Source organism: Patiria miniata, unplaced genomic scaffold (genome assembly GCF_015706575.1).
Source record: "Patiria miniata isolate m_02_andy unplaced genomic scaffold, ASM1570657v1 HiC_scaffold_25, whole genome shotgun sequence".
NCBI classification, from domain to species: Eukaryota; Metazoa; Echinodermata; class Asteroidea; order Valvatida; family Asterinidae; genus Patiria; species Patiria miniata.
In genome coordinates this window covers 2,674,808-2,690,850 of record NW_024037064.1, presented here as the reverse complement: position 1 = coordinate 2,690,850, position 16,043 = coordinate 2,674,808, and the positions used below count along the sequence as shown (strand labels likewise).

The 16,043-nt window shown below is 39.3% G+C and overlaps 2 protein-coding genes across 2 annotated transcripts in view; one reads left to right on the top strand and one right to left on the bottom strand.

Annotated features, from left to right (window-relative positions):
• The window catches only part of LOC119732805 (3-oxoacyl-[acyl-carrier-protein] synthase, mitochondrial-like), a 119,408-nt gene extending 104,137 nt beyond the window's left edge, over positions 1 to 15,271 (top strand). Inside the window, exons 26-29 of the mRNA XM_038206408.1 lie at positions 12,608 to 12,826; positions 13,168 to 13,292; positions 13,446 to 13,589; positions 14,513 to 15,271. The gene's annotated coding sequence lies outside the window, so the exon portion shown is untranslated. The remainder of the gene's footprint in view (positions 1 to 12,607; positions 12,827 to 13,167; positions 13,293 to 13,445; positions 13,590 to 14,512) is intronic.
• On the bottom strand, positions 225 to 9,082 carry LOC119733263 (E3 ubiquitin-protein ligase TRIM39-like). Its single transcript, XM_038206846.1, has 2 exons — positions 7,918 to 9,082; positions 225 to 1,385 (listed from the first exon to the last, which is right to left on the bottom strand). Exons 1-2 carry the CDS (start codon positions 9,080 to 9,082, stop codon positions 751 to 753), a joined length of 1,800 nt encoding a protein of 599 aa, XP_038062774.1. The 3' UTR covers positions 225 to 750.
• Positions 15,272 to 16,043: the final 772 nt, after the last annotated feature.

Here is a 16,043-nt window from a genome sequence, read left to right as displayed (position 1 = left end):
GGTGCATATTAAGGTATTCTGTTTAAGTCTAATCTTAGTGGCTACTATACATTTTGAAGAAAACAAAACAATGCACAATTCTGGATTTCGTACCTGGATTCTGTAGGCATCCCATTTTGAAACCACCTTCAATGATTGTTTTCTGACAATACCATTTCAGGGGGAATTATTTCACAGGGTATTTGTTACTAGTCCTTTCTTCACTTTGAGGTTTTTGTCATTAAATCGGTAGGTACTTATCTGGGTAATTGCAAATGATCCTACGTGGCTTTAAAAAGTGAAGTTAACAGTAAAACAGAATGATGTTTTATGAAACAAATGTAATGTACAGATAGCACAGTATAGAATGAGTAGATGTACATGTACTTTTAGGAACAATACATAAAGGGAATTTACAAGGTCTTGTGACCATAACACACCGGTAAAGTGGAGAACTGTTAAACAATTAAAACTCTACTTGAACATTTAAATTTTACAATTAGATTATTTATTGCAAACAAATTAATACTTTTTTGTTGAATCCGAAACTGCAATGAGAATTTTTTCACCATTTTCAGTTAGCTGAAATGGCTACCATGCAAAGTTTTGAATCTAACTTGAAACTATACAAACAAAGGTATAGAATTTAATTCTTTAAAATGCTGATTGGTGCTGAAATGAATGGACAATTTCATCCTCAACATTTGCTGTAGGGATGATAACTGCTACATGTCTGTACATGCATTGTTGTCAGTGTTATGTTGGATGGCATCACACCTTGCGATACATTTTGACTGAATGCCAGTCATCCACTGCCAGCTGCCCATCCGATGTGAATGTCATTGCCTGTGGGAGATACAGATCCTGTGCCAGGCAATCAAGAAACCTGCCATCTAGGTCGTAATGGTGAATATGATTAGTGCCAAACCGAGATTGCGTCACTCCAAGGTAGATACCTGACCTGTCGCAGCATACACCCTGGGTGCGCAACACTGGTTGACCATCAATGGTTGGCTGGATGGTGAAGAGCGTAGTCCCTTTGCTATTGGCAACATCTACCTGATTTGTTTCACGTCCACTGATGAAAACTCTGTCAGTGTCGTCATCAATAGCCAGGAACCAAGGTGGAGTCTGTACTGGTATGGTGTGTAGGATCTCACCATTAGTGGGTTTGTGTTCAGTCCACACCATCCTTCTTGTGTCGCCTACTAAAATGGTTCCATTTGTCCTGACTGCTGTGCTCTGTAGGTCCACAAGTGTCTTGTCTACTTGATGGTTAGACACCGTTGGGAACTGCATAACAAGAGTGTTGTCCTTCATGTTGAACACCTTGACATACTTGCTATCAAGTTCCAACACAATCAAGCGTTTCTCAGGATTGTGCGTGGCTGCAACTGCCTGTGGTCCTGTGGGTATTAAAAGAAAAACTCAAATGTAACATATGCATAGTATATAAATGCAGCGTCACTATTCTCAGTCCTCATAAAATACCCAATGAACACATGACTTGCTTATTTAGACCTGTCTAGTATTGATAAACATCGTGCAGTTGCCAACGTGATTAAATGCAACATCTTGGAGGCACACAGTTTCGCAAATACTTTTGAAGTTGTATTTGTACTCTCTCTGCTATTCTCATGGTTCAAACCTAAAAATAGATGTATTCTTATATCTAACTTGATTATTTTTTACAATTTTTTTTAGCAATGTAAAGTTGTTCAATTATGACACCCCGATTTCTGGTTTGATGTCCTCACAGTACTAGGGTGGTAGGCCTAATCTTTGATAATGAAGCTGACATTGTTATTTTTACAACAATGATCACTGAAAGATAGCGAAAGATGAATTTCGATTTTAAAAATGGATCATTTTCAAAGTTTTCTGACAATAACTTCCAGTTTGTTGAGATTATCCTTATGAAACTTTGGAAAATTCGTTTTATTGTGCAAAGAATATTTATGAGCAATTTGGTAGATTTTTGACAAATATTCTTTAAATATTGAAACAAATATCAACTTTTTGACATGCTGCTAGAAAAAGGATGCCCTCTTTTACAATTACATCATCATGAGTTTTATTAAGTTCACTTTTAGACACTGAATATATTCTGAATATTAGAATTATTACTTTTGTGAAATGCTTCCATTTTCAAGTTGTTCATTTGTCATATTGCACCTTCGCTAACCTCAGAAGTTAAGGGCAAATGGTTTTGTGCCCGGGAGTCAAAACTGTTGCCCAATAATAATAGTAATACAGCAGCATCCTGATGTTAACGAAGAGCACTGTCAATACAACATTCTGCTATTATCAGGGAAAATGTTCGACCCCAAGTCTTTGGGTTTTTTGTTGTTGTTTTCCATTACTGATAATGCAAGGTACCTGTTTTAACACAAGGTACCTGTCAAGCAAGGTAACTTGTAAAGTCCCAAGGACCTTAGCCTAGAAGTGTTCGACTAATAATAAATGTATTATAATCATCATCATCATCATCATCTAGCGGGTGCAACCGAGATCTCATTCACAATGCCACGCCAGGTGTCTTTATCCCTCATTATGTACGGAAGGTCTTCAATTTCACATTGGGTGTCTCTGCCAATCACATGTAGTTGAAGGGTCTTCGTCCTCTATTAGGGCATGGAAGTCTCCAACATAATACATCAGATATGACCTGGTTTACAGCATGGTAGCAGTGGCCAGCAAAGCGAACTTTCGGTTGAGCAACAATAACAGAGATAGGTGGAATGTCTCCGTAAATCGTTCTTATCTCCAGTTCTCACGCCATGAGATGTTCTGCACCCTCATAAGAAGCCAGGTGTATGTGCCATCAAGGTGATCATGAAGCTCCTTCATTGTCCAAGTTTTGGCTCCATAGAGAAGAATGCTCTCCACACAGGCTCTGAAGAAGGCCAGCTTTGTCGATTGTGCTATACTTGATTGCCAGATTGTCATGAAGCTTGTTACAGGCACTCCAGGCTATTCCTTTGCGAGTGAAGAAGTCCTTACTGTCGGCAACATAGGACCCAAGGTACCTGAAATCACTGACCTCTCTAAGTTGGGTGTTGTCACTGGTGTATATGGGGTAGTGGCTCTCACACTCATTGATGGTGATGTACTCGGTCTTCTTTGCTTTGAAAACAGGCCGACCTAGGCTGCAGCATTCTCGAGAAATGTTAACAGGTCTTGAGCATCATACAGTTGATCAGCCGTGCATGAGGGCCAGATCATCCGTGTAGTCAAGATCAGTGAGATGCAGGCTTTGATGACGTCTTGATTTCTTCTGCTCGATGGGTAGACCTTTAATTTGTCGTGGATGGAATCCAGACTTTGCCTAAGGATGTAGTCCACCACAATCACAAAGAGGAATGAAGCTAAAGTGTCTCCCTGAAGGATTCCTGCTATTGCTATGAAGGACCAGTATTTCTAAATGTTACAGACCCCCAAAACATACAAAATAGTTTGTCTTCCACACAAGCTGATTTGCATTACTGAAACTCTCGCAACTTCCTGTCAGGGCATCCAGAAGACTAGCTATCTCTGTAAACCCTTTGATGAACTTTCTATAGTAGGATGCAAGGCCTACAAAGCTCCTTACATCCTGGACACACTTACATGTAGGCAATGGCCAATCTCTGATGGCCTCGACTCTCTTTGGGTCTGTGGCAACATCTGAAGAAATTATATGGCCTAAGTGGGCCACCCACTTCTCAAAAAGGTGATACTTGCTAGGCTTAAACTTTAGCCCAGCATCTCTCAGCCCACTCAGCACTATTCTGCTCTTAACCAGTATCTACTGCTCCTGCCGTTGAGAGCTGTCTGTTGTTCAACCTTTTCGAAGTACTCTGTTTCTAGTGCAGCTCAAATATGGCTTCATATAGATTCTTCGGACAGGCTCTTTTGATGCCCTCTCTCAGTGTCGGACTCTCTACTATGTCTTGGAGATGATTTTGTGCTAGATGGTCACGTGACTCTTCCTGTATGTCAGGATATGCTTTTGCAGTCAGCTTTTGTATAGTTTGACCCAACTCTTGTAGGCTCTATTTAAGTCCTTGTCAGTGGTACCTCAGCTTGACAAAATAGTTCTTCCGCTGCCTGCCTGAACCAAATCTTCTCTCCAGCAAACTTGAATGGCTCACTTTACACCTGTCTCTGTCCTGCAGGAATGTCCCTAACAATCTAAGGGCGCTCCCATGCAGATAGCTAGCAACCTGTTGCTCACTCATTGATTCACCACTTTGCAGGACTCAAAGTGCAGGAAGTACTCTCTCCATAACACTTTGCAGTTATATGTATCTGTGGTAATAAATGGTCGTCTTTTGGACCACTTCAAACCCTCCCCACTCACTTTGACAACTCTTGGTTCTCTCTCAGGAGCTACTTCAAAGGGTTGAAACATCTGTGGGAGAAGTTAGTCTGAAAATGAATGCCAGAAAAACGAAATTCATGACCTACAACCACGAGCAACCAATCACCATCAAGACAAATAACAGAACAAAGCTTGAGCGAGACGAAGACTTCAATATCTGGGGTCATGGGTAACCAGCACCGAAACACGGCCACAAGAGCAAAGGTAGACCTCCCACCACAAACAAAATCATCAAGTTGATTCTCGTTGGACTGCATCAAAGGCAAGCCACATATCAAGGTCTCCCATGGCCGTCCTGATATCGGATGCGGAGTCTAGTCCAGTATCACGACGCAGGTGGTCCATGTAGGTTAGCGTCTGCCCACCTCAAGAGACTACTCCATGAGTGGGTTCCCATAAGATGAGTTGGCTTACAGCTATCTCTGGATGCCGAACGCAGTGACCATGCAAGCCTGATAGTTGTAGAGATCCTTGGCAGGCTGCCAAAGTGCACCTCATTCCTGACTTTGTCTCTTCAACTCACATCTAGAGCCATCCTCAGCTTGCAAGTGTAGCAGCCATCAAGTTGAGCCTCTTGCCTTGTAGTAAGGGTCCATGCCTCACAGCCATAGAGTAGGATGGACTCTACAAACATTGACACACTGAAACGTGACACGGGGCTTGAAGCATCAGATCTGAGGACTGCCATGCAGGACAGAAGATACTGGTGCACTGTCCTGACACTGCCATGGTCTGTACCTGTGTACTCTGTGTCGGGTTCTTCACCTTTGTGCACACTGGATGATTGCAAAACCCAAAAGGTCACTATGTGATCTTTTCGGAGAAATAGTCTCCTTGACCACTCTTTTCGTCTGCAATGCCACTCGGAGTCGACCGAAAAGACTGGACTTTTTTGCACTGCATTCTTTTACTTATTCATTTGGGGAATGCCTGAAATGGTTCTCTGCAGTGGTTACTTTCCCCAAAGTGTACTGTCTTTCCGGAATGGCGGCAGGTCCAGGCGACTTTGTAATCGCCAAGGGACTTGCCTCCCCTGTGGAAAGATAACCTGAACTCTCTACTGGCAACCTCAAGCTGATATCTGATCAATTGTGCACTTTTCATCTCTAATTTTCCTAGCCTTGAGGTCTTTGTCCCTTTGCAAAAATGTCTCTTTACTCATCTTCTCTGTACTGTTCACTCACTCTTTATTTAACTCTGCTTTACTCTGATTATAAGTTTTCTCTCCGAGCAACTCTCACCTAATCAGTACCAATCATACCTCGTCTGACACCATTTGTGGCAAATTTTTCCTGGGAGTCGATTTCAAGCCTGGAGCCATGGAAATTAATGATGTGCATCGTGTCGGGTTGACCCGAAACATTAGAGATATAAACCGAATTCAAACTGAAACCGATCTTAACTCCCTCAAAACAAAATCGACCCAACCCGACAAATAAGGTAATACCGACCCGACCAAAAAAAAATACCTCGCTTGGACAAAGTGATCACTTTTTTGTGCCTGCCCTTACCCAGGTGGCATGAATTTTTTTGCAAAACCATCATCTCTCTCTCTCTCTCTCTCTCTCTCTGTCACACTCAGTGGGTTGATCGAGAGTAGCTCCGCTTATTGAACAAACGCATGGTATCATAACGTGGTATCATGAAAACTTTTACAATGTACATGTATCTATTTCACTGTCAGTCCCATCCGACTGGAAAAATTAATACCGTGGAAACTTGAAAGTGCGCTCGGTGGCCACACCACACTAGGGCTGCGGTCACAGTGACTGTCAAAAAAATTGCATCACCTAAATTTCTCAACTGTTTCGGTAATTTTGGTTTATTTCGGTTTTTTTTCAAAGATGGCTGAACTGACCCAAACCGACCCGAAAATGAAAATGCAAAACCAAAAAACGACCCGACCCGACTGAAAAGATGGACAACCCGACCCGACCTGAAGTCGGTTTCAGGTCGGGTCGGTTTCAGTTCAGATGGGGTTTGCACATCAATAATGGAAATTGGGTATCAGCATCCCTGATGCTGATACCCAGCCCAAATTGTACCCAAGACCCTAGAAAGTACTTGAGCAATCTAAAGGCCTTAGTCTCAAATTGGAGGAAATAAACTTCCGACTGGTTACTGATAGTCTGTACTTTGAATTCCTGTGAAATAAACTCTTAGCGACCACAATCTTCTTTGATTCTGAAAGATTATGGCTGGTTCATTCACAAATCTGACACAACTGAAAACTCGTATAAAATAGAATGACTGAAGAACCTCTATAAAATAATTATCTAACCGACAGTCTCACACTAGCCAGAACACCACTGTTTACACGCGAGGTCAAGCCCCACACCGGCCTCGGCACAACCGACCAAATTCGCACTGGAATGACTTTGAACTTCCTAAAAAAAACATGAATACGAACAAGCTAATTTTTCCGCCCTGTGCACAGCTTTTTAAACCGTGGCCACAAATAGAAGGCATGGGTAAAAGCCCCGCCCTGCGACAGCATACGCACTACAGATTTAATCACAACCGCGTAGACTTGCTCTCAGTCTACACAGTCTCTACTCTGAAAACACTGAAATAACATAAGCCCCTAGAGCACATTGTGGGCTACCCGTTACTTTATGATTAGGATAGACAAAACAATTAGGTCATGTCTAGACCTCTCATTCAATGAACCAGACTTGCTCCCTGTCTCGTCACATTAACATACATGTAGGCGTACATGTAAAAAAAATGAACATTTGTCAGGAAATAAAAACAGCCAGCACATATCGATTCTTTGCTAGTATTTTATTGGTTTTCATTTTCAGTTGTCAGATCTGCATATGCGCATGGGAGACTGACTTGTAATTACGTGTACCACAACATTATAAAATTTGCAGAGTTGTAACGACTCGAGTCATTGACTGAGTCACAATTCTTGGTGACTCGACTCGACTCAAGTCCCTAAGGGCAAATGACTCGACTCGACTCGAATCACTGCAAGCAAATGGCTCGACTCGACTCGAGTCCCTCATCAGAATGACTCTACTCGACTCGAAGAAGGCTAATAAGACTCGAGTCCCAAAAATAAAATCAAAAATTTGCGAAAAAATTTAACAATGACTTAACGTCGGTGCCGGTTTTTGTTCACGTCACGTTAAATGGTCGTGAATATTGTATACGTACAGTATACATACGTGGTTTGATCAGTGTCCCCATTAGTTGAATGACGATCAGCTGGCACCCCCTTTTTATTTACATTAAGAGTCAAATGTGGTGTCGCCACATGTAGTAGCCCAAATGCAATATTTGAAAAGCCAAAAAATGACTTTCTCTTTTGTGTTTTTTTATTGTTTAGTGCTCAAATATTTGTGACTCGAATTGACTCGAGCTAAATACTTGACTGGACTCCACTCCACTCCACTCCACTACACACTGTGACTCGACTCAACTCGACTCGACCTGCTTGACCTAATGACTTGACTCGACTTGAGTCACTTCTTTAAAATGACTCAACTTGACTCTACTCACAAAAATCAGTGACTCGTTACAACTCTGGAAGTTTGGTGTTGATGAATATGAGCATGAAAGAAACTTACGTGATGTTAGGGGAATGAGTCCCTTACGTTCACCCTCATTGCTGCAGAGAACCACTCGCTTGTGCAGAAAGTCTCCCACGGCAATCTCACCAGGCTGAGTAGCAGTGATACCGTGAACCACATCCAACTTTCTCGTAAATGTACCCGTTTTAACAAACTCGCGACACATTTCCCACTTAACTGCTTCTTCCTTAATTTCACCCAGATTGATGTCACCAATTCTCTGACCGGGGGTGAAGCTCAGATATGAATGCTTGGGATCAATCTGGGGAGGATTTTGACTCTTGAGTGATTTCAAGTTTTTGCTGATGATAGGGAATTGCGACAAAAAGTCATTGTCAGATGCAGCGTTAGTGATATCCTGAGATGTCTGTAGCGAGCGTTTTTTACTTTGTAGCATCATTGACAGTGTGTTCTGATGCTCATGATATGTTCTGTTGCGATCCTGCTGGAGCTGTTTGATTTTGTTAATCATCTTTGTCTCTTGAGATGTTATCTCAGCCCTCATTTTATCCGCCTTGTCTTTCACAGCTTTCACCGTCTTTGTGACGTTCAGTGTAAATTTCTGCTGAGCTTGTGATGCAGTGGCAAAATCCTGTTCAAGTGTTGTGATGTCAGTGCTGACATCTGCAAACAAAGCTTTCAGTGATATTTTGTATTTGTGGGAAGCCTTTTTAGAGTCAATGTAGTGATGGTTTGGTTTGCAGTGGTCTACTACAGTACAAGCTCGGCAGATTAGTTCTTCACAGGTCTCACAATAAAACCATTTTACTTCCCCCATGTGTTTCTGGCATTTAGACTCATCTTCTTCTGGTGTTTGCTTCCCTGTTACCTTCCCCTGACGAATGTCCTCCAAAGTAGCTGCTTCTTCTGGTGTTTTGACCACTGAACAAAGCTCATTTTCTTGGAATGAGACCTCCTCGACTATTCCCATCAAATGGAAGTTTGTTTTCAGGCCTTGAATGCGTGTCTCCGGAAGTACCATCTCCCGTCGACATACCGGGCAAGGAATCTTTCGTTGACCTCCATACGTAGTTTTGTAGTATTGCTCCAGACATTTCTCGCAAAAACTGTGCTGGCAGTCCAGCACCTTGGGCCGTTTATATTTTTCTTTGCAAATGTCACACTCAAGATGGTTGCTTATCTTCTCAAGAGCCGTGGCCATTTGTATCTGTGTTCAAATAGTATTTAAGAAGAAAAAGGCATGGTTACTAAAAATGATGAAAACAAAAACTTGACTAAAAGGTGTTTTGAGTTCTATCTTGGAAAAAGTGAATATGTATGAATATGTTCTTTTCAATTGCAATTTTGTAGCCAGACAAAAGATATCCACTTTTTTATTGTTAAATGACCCTGTTAATTCCTTTTGGAATTCCTGTTCAAGTTTTGGAGAGCACTGAGAGTACATCTTTAATGATCTTCTGAACTGATTTCAAATATTGAAATGGACAAAGTCTATTTTAGATCACCGTAGATTCTCCCTGCTCTTATTACTGCATACATGAAGGCTTTGTTGGAACTCACTTTACGTCACTGTGATTTCACAGTACACAGCTAGCCTTTAACCTCGTTCAAAATAACTGACAATATTTTCTTACCTCTTTATAATGCAAGGCAAATCACTTATAGAAGGTTCTTTATTTGAAACTGAAGTATTTTTTCTCCCCTGTATGAGCACAGTTGATTTTTTTGATAAGGCAGATCTGGTAAAGATGGCGCTGGACAAACACAGCATCGTCATCAAGCCATGTGACATGGTTTATATATAGAGCTTGGGATTTTTGTTTTGCTCCATACATGTACATGTATGTCACACATGCACAGTCTATATATATCTGTTTATCTACGTAGGTACATATTTACTTTACACTTGAGTTTTGGACCCTAGATAGTTTCGTGTATTCTATCTACATGTACATTATGTACTTGGCTAAATTTCAATTGCATATACACCCCAGCAAAATATGTCCCTCAAATTTCTTTTTATACTCCACGCACTTATTGCAGTTTTTGTTTCTCCTGTGTTATACTGATGAGAAATGTTCAATCAATTTGAAGTTTAATTTTGACCAACAAAAAAATTCTTCTTAGTTTTAAACTTGTCAACATATAGGCTTAATACTAACGTGCTACCGTGGGAAGTGCAATGGTGTACTGCATGGTGGGGCTGTCTGGTATGAAGCATGTGAATCTTTTATTCAGATCCTTCTTCTTGTTTTCTTTTCTGTTTACCCCTGGTTCGATTCCTGTTTATTTCAAGGTGTGACCTGAGTTATCCTGGAAGGAATTGAGGAGTCTTTGTCAGATCCTTCTGTGTGTCTTCATTTCTGATGGCCCCTGGTTAGATTCCTGTTTATTCCCAGGTGTGACATTGGTTACCCTTGAAGGAATTTAGGAGTCAAGTCAATGAAAGACAATGTCAAATGTTTTCAACTTAGATTAGAGTGTGCATAGTCGTAACCGTTAGAGGGAGCCTTTTCCCAGATATGAGACTTGTAAAGTTCATTATTTTGTTTGTTTGCTGACATGTTTACTCTACACTTGAGTTTTTGTATCTTGGGCCTGAGTTAATTTTAAATACTTGCACACATGTACACGTACACCGTCAGGTTGCAGACCACTGAATAAACTGCCATAGACCCCAGTGATAGAGACACCCCCCCTTCCAAAATTGAGGGGAAATACAAAATGCTCTAACAGCACCAAAAAAGAGGGCGTGCTAATCCTGATTTGGCCAGTGTAGGCCAGTATTTTTGGCCTCTTAACTGGCCTGCAACCATCAGTGTCCATACATCTGTGCATTGTACATGTCATTCTTAACTTGTAAACTAGTTTCATCAAATGAGGTAATAATGTACCTGTACCTACTTTTTCCTTCCATTCTGTGACATGATGTTCTCATTTAATCTCTCTTTTTTGTAGTTCTGTTGGTATAATATCCCCAAATGAACAAGTTTGAATCTCTATAATTCCTTTGACTTAGCTCACAAACTAGCGTCATTCAGAATTTTCAGTCGTAAAATTGACCACTTGTTGAATACGAGTTGCCAAGTGTCCATGATCAAAAATTGACCAAACATAGTCGTTTAAAATATGTATAAGGCCCATTCCCATGGTAAGAGGTCACATGTTTTGTAATTTTCGGCAAATTTTGGGGCTCGTTACAAATGTATATTTGTGCTTTCTTTAAAGGTCACCCAGCCAAAATGCTAAACAACATCACACAGTTAACTATATCACTACGGTACACAGCCTCATGTTATATGTACTTTTTAAAATCCATTTGTTTTCACAACTAGAAAAAAACATGCATTTAATGCTATTTTACCACCCCACAAACCTTTCCCCTCTAAACAATAAAAAGCAACTTGCCAGCTGGGAACGCAGAGTACTGTTCAGTTGGCTGTGATGATTTTTTTTTTAACTTTGTCTTTTTAATATTTGATGAGAAAATTTCAGGCAACTGTTTGTAGCTCTTTCTGCAGCATCAATCAAGAAATGATAATAGAGAAAACTATTTTGTGTTTTTTCTTTGATTTAAGTTAAAATTCAGGAAACAAAAAACTTTCTAAAGCTAGCATATTTTTACAAGCGCAAATAATTTGTAAATTGCTTTCAGACAAGTGCCACCAAATTCAGATTTCCTTTGCTTTTTTAAGAGTTCGTTTTGTTTTACCGTGGACACTGATATGAAGTATTTATATGAACTGACTCTTACATTTTGTTTTAACTAATTATCTATTCAATTCAATTCAATTCAACATGGTTTATTAACAAATCCGAAATGGCAGCCACAGCTGAATTGCACGTGATTTACATTTTAAAAAAATATGTTTTTAAAAAAGTTAAAGGCCTACCGAGTTAAAAAACAAAATACGACATTAAATACTAATATTAGAAAAGGTTTAAACATTGTGCATACAGATCTGACTAAAGAAAATTGTCTATATAGAGAAATACATATTATTGTTACAGACTGTGTTGCAATCAATTTATCTTACTTTAAAAAGGGGGCATTGAAATTGCGTTAAAACCTATAAAAGACATTCAAAAAGGTTGCAGGTAAAAAATTTATAGTTTCATTTAGGATTAGAATTATAAAAATGAGCCAGATGAGGAATCTAATTGGTCTTTTCATATTTGGTGTAATAATATGTACAGTTGTGTATATACTCTTTGTTCCAGTGTAGTATATGTAGTACTCGTACTCGGTACTGGTACTCAAGTACTACTTGAACTCGAGTTCTTTTTTTTTTTTTAGAGTACTCATACTCGTACTTGTACTCGTACGAGTACTCAGATGTCAAAATGTCGCACTCGAAATGACGGAACTTCCGAGTTCCGTCTGTATCTCAGCTGTAAAAAAATATTATAATTACAAATAATTGAAAAATTGGAGCATTTCAGCAAATGTTGGTGATAGGATACAGGGAAAGGGAGTAACTGTCTGATGCAGTATTTGTGGAGAGAGCGCAATATTAGTTTAATCAATTATTAAATAGTATTTTTAGACAGTCATTTTACTTGGTGTATCTGCAAACCCTCTCCTATTATATACATGTAGTTGTATTCACAGCTACACAATGCCCCCAAAATTACAAAAGCTTACCAAATAATGAAAAACAGTTGATCATTATAATGTCATATTGTGAGTTTTTTTTATAATTTCAATTTCATTTAATTTGCACAGCTCACCCATATTTCATTGAGCTTGATGCTTCATGCACCTACCACCGCACCTAGTTTGGTCACCATGGCAACTGAACAGATCGCCGCATACCAATTCCAGTTAGCAATGAGCATAGTCAAGGGCAACGCAAGACACTTGTCAGCTTTGTTGTTGTACCTGTCAATGATCTGGGCTACCCTGTTGGTTCACCAGGGAGTAGCATCTGGGCTTATACACCAGGTAAGCTCAGTTTTCATTTGCCACACACTTTCATTAGATGCAAGGAAATTAATAATATCTGGAGCATCAAGATAAAGGGGGTGTGAAGTATTTTTTCGGCGTGGTACTTAAAGATTGTAATTGAAGAACTCAGCTAAAAGATCCGATACGATCATAAAATGCTGTTGAACCAATTCAGGAGGATATGATAACATTTAAGTTCTAGCCATGATATTTAACTTGAAAATAGATGACTGTGATTTCTAAACTCAGTGGACATGCAGGATGTTCAAATTAGCAGTATCAGTTAAGAGAATGTTTTCCTAAAAAAAACAACTTTGTCTTCTGAATTTTTCCCCCAGGGAGCAGCAGTGACTGGATCCCAAGTAGCAACTTATTAGAGGACATACCAGGCACAGCCGCTAAACAGGATGCCTAACTTCCCCATCAAGACAGTGTCCAGAGAGGATGGCTTCCAAAGGAACAAGTAAGCATCTCACCTGCTCACCACCTCTACTACACTCAATCAGCATGAATTCAGGACTTGAAAACAGGTTACAACATCACAAGGCAGTTAAAGTTGGTTCCAGAGTACACACAGTCCTATTTAATTGATTTTACCCATTGATGTACGTTACAGGGTAATCCTATACAACAGCACTGCCCAGCTCACAAGTGACAGCGAGTCAACATGGCCATTGGAGATGGGGAGGGATGACAGCTCATGGAATGAACAGTCTGGAACCCTGTAGCCACCACGCAAGTTCATGGCATGAACTCAAAGGTGGGTCCTGTCTCAATTAGAGCTTCATGTCTTCAATATTATTGGTAGTAGCTTGTACCATAACACATGTGTCTATGGGATGCGGATTCAGCTGCTTTCATAGATGCATGTGTTTTGCTAGCCGTATCCATTTGGAGATGGTCTTAAAGTCTGTTATATATTTCTCTATACTTTTAATATGTACTGCAATACATGCAAGTCCAATTTAAATGTATTCCTGATGTACTGTGTGAAATTTGAAGTTGCATAATAGTCATCAAGTGAAGATTAAGAACACGGACTGTATTGCAGGGTCAGGGTTCTAGCTGGCAAATTCCAAGTTACAGCCAAAGTTGTAGGAACATACATATTTCAACAGCCAACCCCTAAAAGCCAACTTCAAGAAGATAATTTTCTATGAAAAAAATGCACAAGGCGGCACTATTTTTTAATCATATTCAGTTTTTAAGTAATCATAACAGGTGTCGGCACAATTACAGATACTCAATATTTAATGGAGGGATGGAGAGTCATCGTAAAGGGCGCAGTAAAGGGGGGGGGGTCTGAAGAAAAGGTGTAACCATTAACCTTTTCATGCGGCTATGAAGACTGGTCCAAGAAATCTGGAATTTACTTGTCCGGCTGGAATCCACTAATAAAATTGTCAGCATATTTACGTGTCAAACAAAGGTTATCCCAAAAAATTGATGAATATGTAATTGCCCAAATTTGTAGAAAATAGTTCGTAACACAGCCATTGACAGTTAACCACGTGTGATAGTTTCAACCCGATTCCACAGTAGCAGTTTTTTGTATGTATCTGAGTTGTGGGATTCTGTTGGATTCAGGAGACTTCACTTTGTGGGTTTCTTTGGGGATTGAGGTTTCCAAGTGGAATAACAGTATAGTTATTTTAAGGCATGATTTTTGTTTTTAATTTTTAGATGAAGAAAAGAACCACTGCAAAGAACTACAGAGAGAGGTGAGTTAATTCTTAAGAGAGTTTGAAAAGTTTCATGTATTTAATAATCCTTTGTTGAAACTCAAATTGCAGTGAGAATGATTTTTTGTTTGAGTGTTTTCAAGTTTTTGATATGGCAACCAAATAGGTAAAACAATGAAAACAGAGGTATGGAATTTAATTCTCGAAAAGGCAAGAGAATCTTCAGGAGGCAGTCGGGCCACAGTGAAGGCCACGGAGGCCACAGCTTCCTGAAATTCAATACAGCAATTGACTTGAACATGTGTTACAATAATTTGCAACCAAGAATGTGTTTACCATTAAAGAAAAATAAAACATTTCGTCAAGACAATCCAATTGTGATTATAGTTCACAGCAGTCTTTATTCTGTAAATTCAGACAGGTAGGCAAATTAGATAAGTATTTTTGTTCATCTTTAGCAGACATTTTGATGATTAAATTATTATCAACATTAGTGTTTCATTAATGTAAATTCAAATGGACAAAGCTTGTAAATGCAAAAACTACAAGAATCCTCTTTTTAGTGGATATTAAAAGACTCATTTTGAAAGTAATCTTTATCAACTTTCATAGTGATACATTTGCTTAACGGTACATTGTACATAGGATCATTTGCCTTTGGCAGGTTTTTTTAAGCATCAAAAGTGTTCAACATTTAAAGTATTACTTTATTATTCTGTTCAAGCCTTAGCTGAGTGTCTACTATACATTTTGGAAAAAACAGAAAGCGTAATGCAGAATTCTTTGGATCTCGTAAACTGGATTCTGTAGGTACCCATGTTGAAACCAACCTCAATGATTTTTTTCTGACAATACCGTTTCAGGCAGAATTATTTCACAGGTTTTTTTCACAGGCTAACAGTCCTATCTTCACTTTGAGGGTATTGTCATTAAATCTGTAGGTACATGTACTTATCTGGGTAATTGCAAATGATCCGACGTGGCTGCAAAAAGTGAACAAATAATTAAACTTATCCATTATTAGAAAATGTAATGTACATATAGCACAGTAAGAATCTAAGGGAGTTTACCAAGTCTTGTTACTTATAAGATCTACATACAGTGGTGCATTGTTAAACACTTAAAAATTAAATTTAAACTGTATTGTAACTGATAAGATTGACTATGCACACAAATGATATTGTTTTTGGTTGGCACTTAAAACTGAAGTGAGGATTTTTCGTTGTTTCCAAGTTTACTGAAATTGCAACCAAAAACGTAAACCATTTAAAACATCAGTATGGAATTCAATTCGTGAAACGGCAAGGAAATGTTTTTTTGTTTGCTAATTAGAAACAAGCTTGCATTAAGAAATTCCAATTTGTGGGACCATTCAATTGTTCAAGGTGGCGGTCAGGCCAAAATCAAGGCAACGGAGGCCATAGCTTGTACACTGATTTGTACATTGTGCTCAAAATGATATACAAACTGATGGGATATTTGACAGTCCGAGAAAAAAATAAGTACCAAATTTCAAATCAAGATAAAAGCAT

Excerpts from the sequence above, each read along its gene's own strand:
- LOC119733263 (XM_038206846.1), bottom strand. The coding sequence starts at position 9,082 with ATGGCCACGGCTCTTGAGAAGATAAGCAACCATCTTGAGTGTGACATT. Across the intron at positions 1,386-7,917 it reads ACTCATTCCCCTAACATCAC|GACCACAGGCAGTTGCAGCC; the intron begins GTAAGTTTCTTT and ends TAATACCCACAG.